General features: G+C 44.9%; 1 protein-coding gene across 1 annotated transcript in view; it reads left to right on the top strand.

Moving 5' to 3' along the window:
* Window positions 1–11855: 11855 nt before the first annotated feature.
* The window catches only part of LOC108800739 (adhesion G protein-coupled receptor L3-like), a 185872-nt gene continuing 181093 nt past the window's right edge, over window positions 11856–16634 (top strand). The window contains exons 1-3 of the mRNA XM_018572729.1: window positions 11856–12220; window positions 12336–12456; window positions 12702–13127. Coding sequence (XP_018428231.1) covers window positions 11856–12220; window positions 12336–12456; window positions 12702–13127 — 912 coding nt within the window. The remainder of the gene's footprint in view (window positions 12221–12335; window positions 12457–12701; window positions 13128–16634) is intronic.

Here is a 16634-nt window from a genome sequence, read left to right as displayed (position 1 = left end):
AGTGAGGGCAGCAAGTAGGGTACCACAAACTTTGGTGTTTAAGGGGTTTTGAAAATTGGCACATTGACCACCGTTTTTTTTTTTTTAAAGTTGTTTGGATGATTTTTATACACTGATTGGAGGGACAGGGAGCAACAAAGAACAAATACATTTTTTTTTAAATTTATAAATTTTCAAACTTGGACACTAAACAAATGAGAAATTTGAGGTGATTTTAATTGATGTCCAGAGTGAGGGATGGGTACCCCAGCTTGGGCAAGTTGACCTTTAAAAAGGCCAACTGCTCCATTAGGTGGGGGGAAAGCTGTGATCGCTGAGGCGAAAGGATGTTTCCCGTCACGGAAAAAACACGCTCACTCTGGACGCTGGTGGGGGGACAGGAAAGGAGCTCTTGGGCCAAATTGGAGAGGGCAGGCCAAATGTCTCTCTTCTCCTGCCAAAAATCCATGGGATCCACAGTAGGGTGCAATGGAGGTTCAGAGAGATAAGCAGCTACAGTCTCCTGCGCAGACTTATTTTTTTGGGGGGGCATTCTGGTGGGTCCAACGAGGTCATCAAGTGCCTCAGCCCAGAAAGCAGCTGCTCCGCTGGCATGAGCGCTGCTGGCGCGAGTTGGGGAATGAGAGATGGGCTCATCTCTCTCCTCCTCCTCCTCCTCCTCCTCCTCCTCCTGTAGCAGCGTTCCCATATCTCTCTCCCTATCATGCACCCTTGCAATGAGGCGATCCCTCCATGCAGTGAGCGCGTTGCACCGCAAAGCCATCTTGCCCTTGATGCGTGGGTCACAGAAAGCGGCCAGCATCAATTCCGGGCAAGTGGCTGTCAGGTCTGCGATGCGCTTCAGCATACCACCATGCAGGCTCCTCACAAGTGTCACAACCTCAGGTAGAGGGACACCACCAGGCAACAATTCCTGTGCGGACATTAACCTCTCCAATTTTTTTTGCAGATGGGTGAACAGGGGCAGCACCTGCGCTATGCTTGCTCTCTCCTGGCTCAGGTTTTCAGTGACTGACTGAAACGGCTTCAAGACAGCCACAAGCTGTGCAACAATGGCCCAATCCTCCCTGCCTAGAGGTCTTCCAATGCCTATGTTGTGTTCATAAGACATGGCGTGGAGAGCCTTTTGCTGCTCCAGGATACGCTCCAACATAGCCAGTGTAGAGTTCCACCTCGTCACCACATCTTGTTTAAGGCGGTGCTATGGAAGGCCTGCTTTCCTCTGTTGCAGCCAGAGAAGATGGCCATCCCTGACACTACGATGGAAGTGTCCAGCCATCTTCCGACAAGAGTCCAGCAGTGTGGACAGCCTACCACACCTTTTCTCTTGCTCCTCCAAAGCACCCCTTATAACAAGCTGCAGGATGTGGGCTGTGCACCGCACACCCACAAATCCCCCATCACGCACAGCCTTGGTCATGTTGGCAGCACTATCAGAGACCACAAAGCCCATCCTGCACTTTGTGCCTGCCTGGTCCCCCATCCACTGCGTAAACATCTTTTGCAGTGCCCGCAAGATGTTATGCGCAGTGTGCTGCTCATCCATGACCTCAGCATGCAAAAGGAATGAGCGGTGCCCCTCTTTGCCAGCTGTTGCTGATGTTGTCAAGTTCAATAGTATGCTGCTGGTGCTGAAAGTTATGGCAGTGACACTAGAGTAGAGAATACACAGATCAGATCTCAACTAAAATGCCTGCCTTCGAGTACCCAAATCAAAATCTCTGAAACAATATGAAAAACTATAAAATAACAGAAAATAATAAGCAAAAGATGATCCCCTCACTCACTATAACTAAGATATATGAGAAAAAACGAAAATAAACTGAGGATGGCTAAGATAAATCTAAGCTTCTCTACAGATCACAAATATACGTCTTTCTCTTTCCACTTCTCAAGCCCACAAAGAGCAGTCACATGAACGTGCATGAAAGCCAACACCCAGCAGCTGAAAAATACATGTGATTGGTTAGAAAGTAGTCACATGGTTAAGTGCGTTCGTTCGCACGTTCGCATTCGGATCGGATTATTTTCGGATTTCGTTTCTAATCGGCTGGTAATTGATCTGAATCCGTAATTACGGGTCAAAATGCGAAATTCGGATCCGAGATTTTGGATCCGAAAGTTCGGATTCGGAGGTTTCGTTTTAAATTCGGAAATGGGAATTTCGGAGATTCGGGTGATCCGAATCTACGAATTTTCGAAAATTCGTCCGAATTTCGATTCGGAACGAATCGCACACGTCTAGTAAGGAAGTTTTATAATAGAGGAGGAAATCAGGTAGACCAGCTCCTCCTCGAGATCTAGGTCTTGTCAACAGGTGATAGTTAAGTCTGGGTTTGGTATCCTTCCAAACAAACGTTCGGAAGGTATGCCGCAGCTTGAGAAAGAAGGAACGAGGTATGTGTATGGGGACCGTTTGAAAAAGGTATAAGAATTTAGGCAGGATATCCATTTTAAGCACGTTCATGCAGCCGAACCACGAGAGGGGTCTAGATCTCCATGATTGGAGGTCTGTCCCCGTCCTGGCCAACAGTGGCACATAGTTAAGTTCGTATAAACGGGACAGGTCAGAGGGTATGTGGACACCAAGGTAAGTAAGGGAGGAGGATTGCCAAGAAATGGGGAAGCGGGAGCGCAAGGAGGAAACTACTCTGCTTGGGAGGGATATATTAAGCATATCTGATTCGTCATAATTCACTTTGAAATTACTAACAGAGCCGAAGGAGGAAAGTTCCTCCATAAGATGAGGCAACGAAAGGCTCGGTTCGGTTAGATACACTAGGAGGTCATCCGCATATAATGCCACCTTGTTTTCATTAGAACCTATCGTTATCCCATGTATGGAGGGGTTTGTGCGGATGGCCTCAGCCAAATGTTCCATCGTGATCACGTAGAGTAGGGGGGGCAAGGGACACCCCTGACGGGTGCCATTAGAGATTCTAAAAGGATCAGAGAGCCTACCATTAGCGCACACACAAGCATAAGGAGACGCGTATAAGGCCATAATTTTGGATATGAACGGAGTACCAAGCCCTAGTTGAGTCAATGAGGCGCGGAGGAATCGCCAACCGACTCTGTCAAACGCTTTCTCCGCGTCCAGGGAAAGCAAGCAGGCCGGTATTCTCTTTTTCTTAATACGGTCAATCGGGGCTATGGTCTTGGAGGTGTTATCTCTCGCTTCCCGTAGGGGTACAAAACCAACTTGGTCATTATATATAATGGTGGGTAGAAGTGGCTGAAAGTGGAGGGCTAGCAATTTAGCATATAATTTGATGTCACAATTTAATAAGGAGATGGGGCGGTAACTCCCAGGCATGGAGGGGTCTTTACCCGGTTTCATTATCAGAGAGATGTGTGCTAATAGGGATTGTGGGGCAAGAAGGGGAGATGGAGTTAACAGCATCTAACAGCAAGGGGGAGAGTTCAGGGGCAAATAATTTAAAGAATCTCGCTGTATAGCCATCAGGGCCCGGGGCTTTACCATTTTTTGTAGCTTTGATGGTCCTAGTAAGTTCTTCAATGGTGAAAGGGGAGTTTAGGGATTCGAGGGAGGCAGACGGTACAGTGGGCAAAGGCGTTTTGGCCAGGTAATCGGGCAAAGCGGAGGTTTCCTGCAGGGGGGAACGAGAGGGTTCCAAGGAGTCTATGTTATATAGCTTGGAGTAATAGTCATGAAAGGACTGTAGGATATCCGTGTTCGAGTATTACCCTCAGGGGAGCGTATAGAAAGGATAGTATGTAGGCCTTGGCGTGGATGGATGGTGCGGGATAAAAAGGAGCTACATTTGTTACCATATTCATACGAGCGTTTCAAGTAACGATCCCTATAGCGTAATGTGGCTTGGTCTAGGAGAGCCAGCAGTTGTTTACGGGTAGTGAGGAGTTCCAATCCCACTGAGTCATCCCTACCCAATTTATGTGAGCTCTCTAAGGTGGATATTTTGGCAAATAAAGAGGTGATTTGTTGGGACATCCATTTCTTAAGCCGGGCTCCGTGTTTAACAAGAACACCCCTCAACACGCATTTAAGGGTCTCCCACTTAATAGGGAGGGAGGTCGGGTCAGCCACATGATCACGCTGGGAATTAGAAATGGTCTGCCTGACCTCTGCACAACCTACTGTGTCACTGAGGAGATTGTCATTTAATCTCCAAAACGGGGAGCTGGGTGGCAGCGCAGAGCAGCGTAGGGAACAAAACAAGGGGGCATGATCTGGCCACACTCGTGGTCCAATACTGATGCATGGTGTGGCGTCAAGTAGGGCCTGGGAGACAAACACGTAGTCAATCCTACTGTAAGAGTTATGTGCATGTGAGAAAAAGGTGTAGTCAGTGTCATCAGGATGCAGAGTCCGCCAAAGGTCAAGGAGGTGCATGGAGGCAAGTTTAGATTTTAACTTGCGTAGATCTGCTGTCGAGATGGAGCTTCTACCAGAGGAGGAGTCTATGCGGGGGTCCAGGGGCAACTTGAAGTCACAACCTAGAACAATTGCACCCTCAGCGAAGGACTCCAAGGCCCTCACATAACGCAGACAAGCAGGGACCTGTGAAGAGTTAGGTAAGTAAATATTAGCAATCGTATAGGTGGAGCCATTTAACAATATTTTCAAAAAAACAACGCCCAAGGGGGTCGATAGAGGAATCAAGCACTTGGATCTTACAGGTTTTGTGTATCCCAATGGAGACACCTTTAGACTTAGTAGAAGGATTAGTGCTGTGGAACCATTCTTTATAGTAGCGCTGTGAGCAGGCCAGATGGTTCCCAGCACAAAAGTGTGTCTCCTGAAGGAGCACAACATCTATTCTTTGCTTGTGCATGTGATAGAGAATCTGAGATCTCTTGGAAGGGTGATTAAACCTTTTTACATTAAGAACCTATTGACAGAGCCATAACATAACAGAGAAGGTAGCACAACAGAAATAATAAAGCGGTAAAGCAACTCTAGGCACTTCCCCAGGAACACAGAGACTAGACAGCACAATATACAGACAATCAGGGGAGGGGAGACAAGACAGGAAACATCGAGGGCAACAACCAGTACATATATGAAGGGGGCTCACAAGGGGAGCCAAAATGGGACGGTACCACAGAGCCGTACCTCTAGGGGGGGCTCTGGGTAGAGAACCCAAACAGCTAAATGTGGCCAAACACCTACAGTAACGCAGGTGACATACTGTGGGGGCGGGGGTGCCCAAGCGGAGCGATCAGGTCAGAGAACTGCTCGTGGGCAGCACCCCACCACAAGCCTAGCGGTAATAGTCATAATGCATGTAAACAAAAAGATGGGAAAGAGCACCATACAGTGCATCAAATAAGTCCAAAAAGTCCCAACGGAACAGGGGCAAGAAAAGGCAAAGCATAAATGTTAGAGGGAAAGGCATCAGGCAATGCAAAGAGGCACTTCTGCATCAAAGTGCACGGGTGACTTCCGGATCCAACACAGGGAAAACATAATGAAAATACTGTTCCAAACCGTAAGTAAGAATCAACTTGCTAAGAGACAGGAGCCCTGGGCATCCTAGTAGGAGAGCTGCTTGAAGAAAATAGGGTAAGTCACTTCACTGAGGTAGCGGAGGCAGCGCATCTGCGAGGAGATTTTGATTGCCAGTGTTCAGGAACCGGTACATCAGGGAAGTTCGTAGTATAGGGCCAATCCGGGAGAGCGACTTGGACTAATTGAAAAAAGCCAAGGAACCTCGGGAGGTCGCCTAGGTGGCGGAAAATCGAGGATTTTCCATCTCGGGATGCGATTAGATGGAATGGATACCCCCAGCGGTAAGTGATGTTGTTGGCGCGGAGGGCTTCCAAGAGGGGTTTGAGGGCCCTGCGCATCTGGAGGGTACGGCGAGAGAGGTCCGCCAGAAGGAGGATTGGGGAGCCATTGAACTGGATCTCGACAGAGGCACGGGCAACCGACATCACCGCTTCCTTTACTGAATAAAAGTGCACTCTGCAAATGACATCCCGTGGGCGGTTGAGTGTAGCAGACCTTGGACCAAGGGCCCGATGAGCACGGTCAATCTCCAGGGGCGAATCAATGGGCTTCTGCAGGAGATGATTGAAGACAGAGTGGACCATGTCAGTGAGGGCCGACGGCTCCACCGACTCATGGATCCCCCGTATGCGAATGTTGTTGCGCCGGGATCTATTTTCCTGGTCGTCTAACTGGTAGATCAGGTCGTGCAATTGGACCGTATGGTCTTGGAGCACCTGGTGATGTAGGTCAAGTCTAGCAGACACCTCCTCTTGGGTGGATTCCAGGTCCACCAGACGGGAGCCAATGTGGGCCACATCTGTCTTGAGGCCCACCATCTCGGCTTTGTATGCGGCCTCCATCCGGGATACATAGTGCTCTAGGTCAGCACGAGTAGGCAGGGAGCGAATATAGGCCTTCAAGTCACCCTCTTCCCGATCAAAATTCGCCGGGTCCACGGACTCCTCCGACACCAAGGCCATTGATGGGGAGAGCTGAGGGTCTACCCGGGGCGAGGGCACACTGTCCCGAGTACTTGCCCGATCAGACGGAGAGTCCACACGTGGCGAGGTCCGGGCCTGGCCAGACAGGCCTGACACAGCCGGCGGGGCCGCTGGCATGTGTGGCGACCTCTGCGAGGCCTGAAAGAAAGAAGGTGGAAAGTTTTCCGGACTTGCGTCCATCCGTGCCCGGGTTCGTCTTGGGTCGATTTTTAAATACATTTTTTATTTTCATTGTTTCACTTTAAGTAATGTTAAAATCAGTGCTCCTTTAAAAACTGTATTTAAAAAAAAAAACTTGCATATAAGCCTTCAAAAAGGGGACAAATGATTTTCAAAGTTCTGGCCCCATAAACTTGCATTGAGTTCAAGCTCAAACTTTTTCCATGTTCTAAAGTTCGAATTTGAACCAAACAAGGGGGTGTTCGGCCCATCACTACTGTCTATCACCCATGGATGGCCTTGTTTAGAGGTTTAACAAAGCTCTACAGTCCATACTGAACAATAGAACACAATGTATCTCTGTTGCAAGAGGCTCGCCCACATGATCTCTAGAGTGCTGAGAAGACACAGAGAATAACTTACCCCCCTGAACTTGATGAAGTAATATATGTATTATTCTTTCTTCAGGACAAAATAGCCTTTATGTTGGTGACTTTGAATAAAAACAAACAAAAGATAAATAATGGTTTAACAAAAAAGCTTTATAAAAATAAGGCAGAAAAAAAATGATAGCCAAGGGGAACAAGGGCATATATTTGGGCTGATTAAGATAACTTAGGGTTACTAAGGTGTTGGGAAGTAAGAACACATTAAAAAAAATGTAAAAAAAGAAGAGAAAAAGGAATGGGGTGTGCACCCATGGTACTTCCTTAAAGTTTTTTTTTTAGGGTGTACATCATAAGCTTTAAAGTGTATTTTGACTTTTGCAGCCAAATTGGGATAACACCTACTTTATTTATGTTACATGTTCCTATTTACATAGCATAACTTGTAAAAAAAAAAAATTAAAAAATTGCTGCATACATTTTTAAGTGCTATATACGTGCTCAATAATCCTACCTAGCTCCCCCTATGTAATGTTGAAGGGGGCTGGGGGTGGAGTTAATGTTTGCCATAATTAAGCTTGTCTGTACTGTGCTCGCAGATTTCATTATTAGTTAAAGGCTGACCATATTTCCTTGAGCCAAAAACAGGACAGTTTTAATATTCCGTATTCATGAAAAAGTAAGATAACAAAAGTTTTATGACAATATCGTAGATGTGTACTGCATAAAGTTTTGGACAAAATGAATTATTATGCTGTTTCAGATTTGGAGGCAACGAGCCTTGTCCCCAGAGCACCATACAAGTCCCCAGAGCACAATACATTTCTCCAGAGCAGAATACATGTCCCCAGACCACCATACATGTCCCCAGTGCACCATACATGTCCCCGAAGCACCATACATGTCCCCAGATCACCATACATGTCTCCAGATCACCATACATGTCCCTGTAACAGACGTACCTTGTTGCAGTCCAGCGGCGGAGTCAGTCACCGTCCTGCGCCCTCTACGCCTCCTCCCATCTAAGCTCCGTCGCCATCCTGTGCAGGTGCGCCACGGGACTCCACCCCCTCTCACTCGAGCACTCGGCTTAAAGCCGCTGCTCGCTAATTGATCGGTAATTGATCAACTCGGTGTCCACCTTGCCGCACATTGGACCCCAAATCTGTGGAACAGATCCACCGTCTACCGAACCTCCCTGGAACCCAACAGCCTCCTAAACCGCAAGTACCTGGGCTAGATCCTATACACTGAGTGGCCAGATTATTATGACCACCTGACGTTTGTAGGCAAATTAGCTATAATTTTGCGCTGAAGTTGCTAGAGGGCCAGACCATTATAAATAAGGAAGCAGGTTGTTTGCCACGCCAGTAGATGTGATTTTTTTCGGAAGATATGGGTAAACAACGCGATTTAACAGCCTTTGAATGTGGGATGATTGTTGGCGCTCTGAGCCATAGAGAGAGTTTCAGCAAAACAGCAGAATTTGTTAAATGTTTGAGAGCAGCTGTTGTTAAAGTGTTTAAAGACTGGACTGTCAGCTGAAAATCTGGGTCTGAATGTTAGGGCAGAACGGAGAGTGCTAAGACTGGTACAAGACAACAGAAGGGCAACAGTGCATCAAATTACTGCAGATCTTAATCAGGGATCCTCTCAAATGATCTCTGAACGCACTGTTCGCCGTACACTGCATCATATATTATATGGAAGCCGAAGGCCTGTTCGAACACCTGTCTGCAGTTAACACGATAAAACCTCCAATTCGCACAGGAACACAAGGATTGGACAGTCGAGCATTGGAAAAAAGTAATGTGGTCCGATGAATCACGTTTCCAGTTGCATCATGCAGATGGCAGAGTGAGAATTTGGTGGGAACAGCATAAAAGCATGCACCAAACATGCATTAGTACAACCCTTCAAGATGGTGGGGGCAGTGCTATGGTTTGGGGCATGTTTTCCTGGCATGATTTGGGCCCTTTAATTCATGTGGAACAACGTCTGAATAGCACAACATACCAAAGTATCGTTGCTGATCAAGTTCATCCTATCATGTTGATGGCGTATCCCAATGGAGATGGCTTCTTCCAACAAGACAATGCACCATGCCACAGTGCTCGTATTGTGCAGGAGTGGTTTCAAGAACATGAGTGAGACTTTACCTTGCTTAGGTGGCCCCCACGATCACCAGATCTCAATCCAATTGAGTATTTGTGGGACGAAGTTGAAAGAGCCATCAGGCAGCTGGTTCCACAACCATCAAATCTCACAGAACTGGACAGTGCTATTCATCAGGCATGGTGTCAGATTCCTCGCATCACCTTTCAACATCTCGTGGAGTCAATGCCAAAAGAATCGCCGCAGTATTGAAGGCAAAAGGTGGCCCAACGGAGTACTGATGGGGTGCTCATAATAATCTGGCCACTCAGTGTATGGTTCCAGGACACTACTATCGGTTGCTATCCTCCATTGACTTGCATTGATATTACTTGCTCCTTGGTATCCATTATTGACTTGCATTAATATTACTTGCTGGTTGCTATCCTCCATTGACTTGCATTGATATTACTTGCTGGTTGCTATACTCCATTGACTTAAATTGATATTACTTGCTGGTTGCTATCCTCAATTGACTTGGATATATGCTAGTTACTGGGTCACAACATATTGTACTAGCCAGGTGCAGTTGCATTGCACTCTTGAGTGACTATAGACTGGTTACACGCTATTCACAGCAGCCAGAACACAGCAGCCAGAAGAAGTTAAATAAGAACTGTGCATAAGATTACAGACTACCACATTGTGTCAGCCAGTTGCCACTGCTTCTCACTGCCTCTCCTATTAACCCCTATAGCACCGACCAGGGATCATTACATTGCTCCTCTAATACTTACCTCCTCTGTACAGCCTGTTGCTTGTGCGTCCCTACATACGGGGTATGATGAGAAGCAGCTCCCTCTCTACATTATCCCATTACTAGGCATCAGAGACCTAGTTGCAATCTGACTCCCGTTCGTTCAAACTAAAACATCATCTCCGCAGTTGTGATCCATAACTGAACATCCCCAGGAGCAAGGCGTTACAGTTCAATAGGACCCTAAAAATGGATCCAGTGGAGCTAGCACAGCACATAATAAATCTTTCCCAAAGAGTAGAGGCTCTAACTCAGAATGTTGGAGAGCTCCGAACAGAAAACCAAAACCTACGCGATTACATTGCCCAAAGGCTACCCGAGGGGGCCTCTGCTAGTGCAGGTCCATAACCTAAAGTAAGCCCTCCTGACATCTATTCGGGAGAACGTAAGAACTACAATGACTTCTTAAACGCATGTAAACTCATGTTCGAGTTGAGGCCCAGGACTTACCCAAACGATCGAGTAAAAGTGCGCACTATTATCTCATACCTTCGGGGGGAGCCAAAGGCCTGGGCAAATATGTACTTGGAAACTGATGATCCGTTATTGGAGTCATATGACGGGTTCATCACTGCTATGTCCCAGCTGTATGATGACCCAGGGAAACAATTAAACTGAAAACGCTATTTGAAGTATTAAACAAGGTAAAAGACCCGTGGAAAAATTTATCGCAGAATTCACACGCTGGGCGCGACAGACGGAATGGAATAACATCAGTCTTACGAACCAATTCTGTCTGGGCCTCTCAGAGGCTTTAAAGGACGAGCTAGCTAGAGTGGAATTACCACAGGGCCTTGAAGCTCTAATGCAGCTCTCCATTTCTATCGACCAGCGACTTAGAGAAAGACGATCTGAGAGACTCACAGGAATACCCTGTACACCGCGGAAATCAACCGCCTCACCTCCTGCTGACCATATGGAGGTAAGCATAATAAGGGGACCGATCTCACAAGACGAAAGACCCAGAAGACAAAACCAAAATCTTTGCATGTATGTATCTCTGTAGAATGTCCCTCTGTAAGGAAGAAGAACGCAGGTAAGATCCCTCGCATTGCTAAGATTTACTCCCCACATCTCAAATCAACAAATTACCTATATATATATATCGTTATCCCTACAGTGGGAACAAAGAAGATTGCAGATTGAGGCCATGGTTGACACCGGAGTATGTGGAAATTTTATAGATGCACAACTGGTCCACCATAACGACATCTCCACTTCCAAGAAATTCAGGCCCCCCCTGTCAGTTTAATCGACGGAACCACATTGTCTTCAGGACCAATAGACCTACAAACTCTGCCTTTGCTGGTAACTACCAGCGACAACCACGGAGAATGCATAACGTTTGATGTTATTCCATCTCCCATATTCCCTGTCATCTTGGGCCTACCCTGGTTGAGACTACACCAGCCTACCCTCCTATGGACCGAAAACAGAATGCAGTTGAATTCTGACTACTGCCGAGAGACCTGCTACCCCTTGAAGACAATTATGCACGTCAACCTGGATGACATTCCTTGTCACTACCACGATTTCCAAGATGTGTTCAACACAAAGATGACAGACGCACTACCTCCCCATAGGTCATATGATTGCCCTATCGATCTTCTCCCGGGCAGTACAACTCCCGTAGGAAGGATATACCCTTTATACCAACCTGAATTAAACCACCTCAAAAACTATCTGGAGGAGAACCTCAAAAAAGGGTTCATCCGACCCTTACCTCCCCCGCTGGAGCTGGGATGTTCTTCGTCCGCAACAAAGACAACAGCCTCAGACCCATAATCGACTACAGAGCAATAAATAAAATGACAGTAAAAAGCAGATATCCTCTACCACTCATTCCAGAACTCATCGAATGCCTAAAGACGGCCAGGATTCACACAAAACTAGACTTAAAATGTGCTTATAACCTAATCCGCATGAGGGCAGGAGCTGAATGGAAAACTGCCTTCAGGACCCATTACGGGCTGTTTGAGTATATGGTTATGCCATTTGGGTTAAGCAACGCCACTGCCAGGTTTCAATGCTTTGATAACAATATTTTTAGGGATCTCCTAGACATATGGGTGGTCATCTACCTTGACGACATTCTCATATACTCCGACAGTTCACAAAAACATCAGAAACATGTGAGATGGGTCCTATCCAGACTCCGAGCACACCGTCTTTATGCCAAATTGGAGAAATTCACTTTTGAAAACACTACCATTCCATTCCTAGGGTACATCATCTCTCCTGAAGGCATACGGATGGACAACACCAAGATTGATTGCATTCTCAATTGGCCAGTACCTCATTCCCGAAGAGCTCTTTAACAATTCCTAGGGTTTGCTAATTTTTACATGAAATTTATAAAAAAATCTCTCTTCCACGGTAAAACCTCTCTCTAAACTTACCAGTTCCAAACTGAGGTTCACCTGGACTTCGGAAGCTCAAAACGCCTTTGATGACCTAAAACGGCGGTTTACTTCCGCACCTATACTACAGTTGCCTAACCCCACCTACCAATACATTCTCGAAGTAGACGCCTCTGAATTAGCCATTGGGACTGTTTTGTCCCAAAGGGAATCGCTCTCTTCTCCACTGCACCCAGTCACATTCTACTCCAGAACGCTTAACAACGCTGAAAGAAATTACCCCATAGGGGAAAAAGAATTATTGGCCATAAAAGATTTTCTAGAGAATTGGAGACACCTACTTGAGGGTACACTCTACCCTATTATAATTTACTTAGACCACCGTAATTTGCATCTTTGTATCTAAAGACGAATAAAACCCTGTCCTCCCGACAAGTACGCTGGAGCTTCTTCTTCGATCGGTTCGATTATGTAATAACCTACAGACCCGGGTCAAAAAATGGTAAAGCGGATTCACTCTCTAGGATTGGTGACACTTCTAGAGAAGACACTGTACCCACTTCCATTATTCCACCAGAAAGGGTATTAGCCGCCACGATTGATTTAAAACAACAACTCAAAACAGATTTACAAGCCAAACACAATCACCCTCAAGGACTCGATCAAGATGGCGAGGGGTTTCTCTACTACGGCACCAGATTATGCATACCACCTAATATGCATGTCCAAATCCTTAAACGTCTGCATAATTCACCAGCCACAGGTCATCCTGGTATCAACAGGACACTGGAACTTGTACGGCGATATTTCTGGTGGCCAAAAATGCAGGAAACCGTAACGAGCTATGTAACAACTTGCAAAGTTTGTGCATCCTGTAAGCATGAGAAACATCCCCCTTATGGGTTGTTAACAAACCTTTATACAAAAACATTCACAACCTAGGTTGTAATGGGGTTTTAAAGAGGCGTCAGAGGGTTTTCAGTTTATATAAATTTATTACAAATCATTAAAATTCATACATAACAAAAGGTTACAATTCATTATTATTGATCAGCATGATTCTTGAAGCCTAGGTTCTTGCCTAATTCTCACAATTCATGTATTTAAATTTTCCATTCATATTATATGCACATCTCATTTTGTCACATAATTCATGTGCAGTAATAAACTGCTCCAATTAATCCAACGCGTTTTGCTTTTAAAGCTTCCTCAGGGAGTTTTATTCCCGGCAAGAATCTGGTTATGAATAGATAATTCATTGTTTAGCGATATGTCCATCAGTACACCATATTTTACAAATCTATATATTCTGTTAGCTGAACATGTTTCTTCCTAGCTTAACTATGCAGGCACTCACCCCAGACTCCGGGATCATCCAGAGACCTACTTCCAGGAAGACAGGATAATTATCCAGCCCTCCCCAGAGCTTTCATGCAGTGGAGCCACAGATGCACACTAGGACCGTCTCGAGTCCTGATATCTATAACATAACCATGTTCATTTATTTACTATTTGTTCTTCGTTTATTTATTCTTCTTCTAGTTAATTTTATAAAGAAACATTAATTTAAACCATCCAAATGCCGCTCGGCGGCATTCGGCTATTCTCTCACTGCTGTTCGGGATCTTTCAGAATAGCCCGAACAGCAGTGTGAAGCCTGCCGGAGGTTCGGCTCAGCCGATCCAGATGTTGGATCGGCTGAGTCTAACTCCTTCTAAACTTCGGGTCAGCCGAACATGTTGAGCATGTTCGGCTGATCCGAAGCCACACGAAGCAAGCCGATGTACGGCTGATTTCAGCCGATATACGGCTGAAATCAGCCGTACCAGCCTGAAGTGAATAGCCGAACGGTGTTCGGCTCACTTCACTTCTGATCGGTCATTCACTCGGCTGCCCTCGGCAGCTTTGTGAATAGACCCCAAAGTGTATCACATCTAGCGCTCTATTTATTACCAGTGCCCATATATGCAGTCTTGTTGAACAACAAAGTTACCTTTTCAGTCTCAAAGTGTTGGATCCTCTTTGTATCCTGTTTGTATCGTTTGTCTCTAGTCTCTCTCTATGTGTATCCTTTGGCTCTTCCTTCATGTCTGACTCCCCTGTCCTTATATGCACATCCACCCCCGGCATATGTACATGTACATGTATGCATGTCATGCAGTCAGGTTCCTAAAACAACTTCTTTTAAACTTCTTAGTGTATAGACATATAACTGCATGTACATAATCATATATATACATGCATCTGCATACACATCCTCCGTTACATAGATATTCATATTGACATATAACTGCATATACATAATCATATCCATACATGCATCTGTATACATATCCTCTGTCACATGCTCATATCTATCTATCCAAATCAATTACAGCTCTCATCTATAGTGTATCTCTTTCTTTATATTTAATAATTATTTTCATTTATTAGTTTTGATATTTATTAGGGGGGGCATCTATTTATGTATTTACTTATTTTTTCCAAAAAAACATTTCTTTAGTTCCTAAGGAACGGTTTGTAGCTGAGTATTTCGTTTAGACCAGGGGGTGTATTTGCCTTTAATTTATAGATCCATCTTGTTTCTACCTGTAGTAATTTCTGATCCACATCTCCTCCACGCTCATGTGGATGTATATGGTCTAAGATATAGAATCGTAAGAACTCTACATCAAAGTTATGATATAGACCCACGTGTCTACTCACAGATGTAGTCAGTTTACCATTGCTCGTTAAATAAACATGGTCTTTGATGCGTTTCCATGCTGGTCTGATAGTCTTTCCTATGTAGTACGCCCCACATTTGCAGTACATTAGGTAAATAACATTGATTGATTGACAGTTTACTGAATGCTTGAGAGTCCATTCCTTTACATTCGGAAGGGGAATGACGTTTCCTTCCACATGCGACACGTTTTTGAAAACCCTTCTCCCCACATTTCTTTTTCATTGCTTCTGTTTTGTAAAAACTATGTGTTAGAGAATCGCCAACTGATGCTGTTTTTCTGAATACTAATTCTGGTTTATCCTTCACAAATTTTCGAACTCTTCTATCCTCAGTAAGCAGATGCCAATGCTTGTGGAGGATTTCTCTTAATGTTCCATGATGTCTCGAAAATTTGGTTACTATTTTGGTAGTTTGATTTACCTGTTCTTTGGAATGTCTTTCATCTTTTTGTCTATAAAGTAGGCTTTGTCTATTTTGGGTTTTGGCCCGTTGATACGCTTTTCTTAGGATGTTTTGGCTATATCCTCTTTCACTCAGTCTTTCCTCTAACGATTTTGCCTCTTTTTCAAAGTCTTCATCATTTGAGCGTCATTTGAGCGTCTTAGCCTTATGTATTGGCAGTATGGAATATTATTTTTCAGAAAGGTTGGATGTGCACTTAGCGCATGTAGCAATGTGTAGCCCGCTGTTTCTTTTCTGAACAGTTTAGTCCCCAGTGTATTATTTTCACGGATAAAGATGGTTAAGTCCAGGAACGTAATTTTACTTTGACAGGCTTCCATTGTGAATCTCAGGTTGAAATCATTATCATCCATCATTTCTTTGAATTTTGTTAAATCCAATTTTGTGCCGGTCCAAATCATAAGGACGTCATCGATATATCGTTGCCATATATATATTCGATTATTTTTAATGTACCAGATGCATGCTGGCTGGTAGCAATAGACATCGAAACGCTGTATAACAGCATACCACTTGAAAAGGGCCTGAAAATGGTCGATGAATTCCTAAAAGAGAGACCAAAACAATATTGGCTGTATAACGAGTTTGTAATTGACTTGCTGAGACATGTACTGACTAGAAATGTCTTCACATTTGGAGGGTCCCATTACTTCCAGGTGCAGGGGGTTGTGATGGGCACTTGCTGTGCCCCATCGTATGCTGACCTGTATCTGGGGGGATGGGAGCGACATCTATTTTCCAATGAAGAGCTACATGACACACTTAGCCAAATATTGTTAGGAAAGACTATCAGACTAGCGTGGAAATGCATCAAAGACCATGTTTATTTAACGAGCAATGGTAAACTGACTACATCTGTGAGTAGACACGTGGGTCTATATCATAACTTTGATGTAGAGTTCTTACGACTCTACAGTATATCTTAGACCATATGCATCCACATGAGCATGGAGGAGATGTGGATCAGAAATTACTACAGGTAGAAACAAGATGGATCTATAAATTAAAGGCAAATACACCCCCTGGCCTAAACAAAATACTCAGCTACAAACCGTTCCTTAGGAACAAAAATTTTTTTTTTTTCGGAAAAAATAAGTAAATGCATAAATAGATGCCCCCCCTATAATCCCCCCCCCCTTATTCCCCCCCTT

Source organism: Nanorana parkeri, unplaced genomic scaffold (genome assembly GCF_000935625.1).
Source record: "Nanorana parkeri isolate BGI_ZX_2015 unplaced genomic scaffold, ASM93562v1 scaffold2116, whole genome shotgun sequence".
Taxonomy (NCBI): domain Eukaryota; kingdom Metazoa; phylum Chordata; class Amphibia; order Anura; family Dicroglossidae; genus Nanorana; species Nanorana parkeri.
This window is presented reverse-complemented; position numbering and strand designations above follow the sequence as displayed.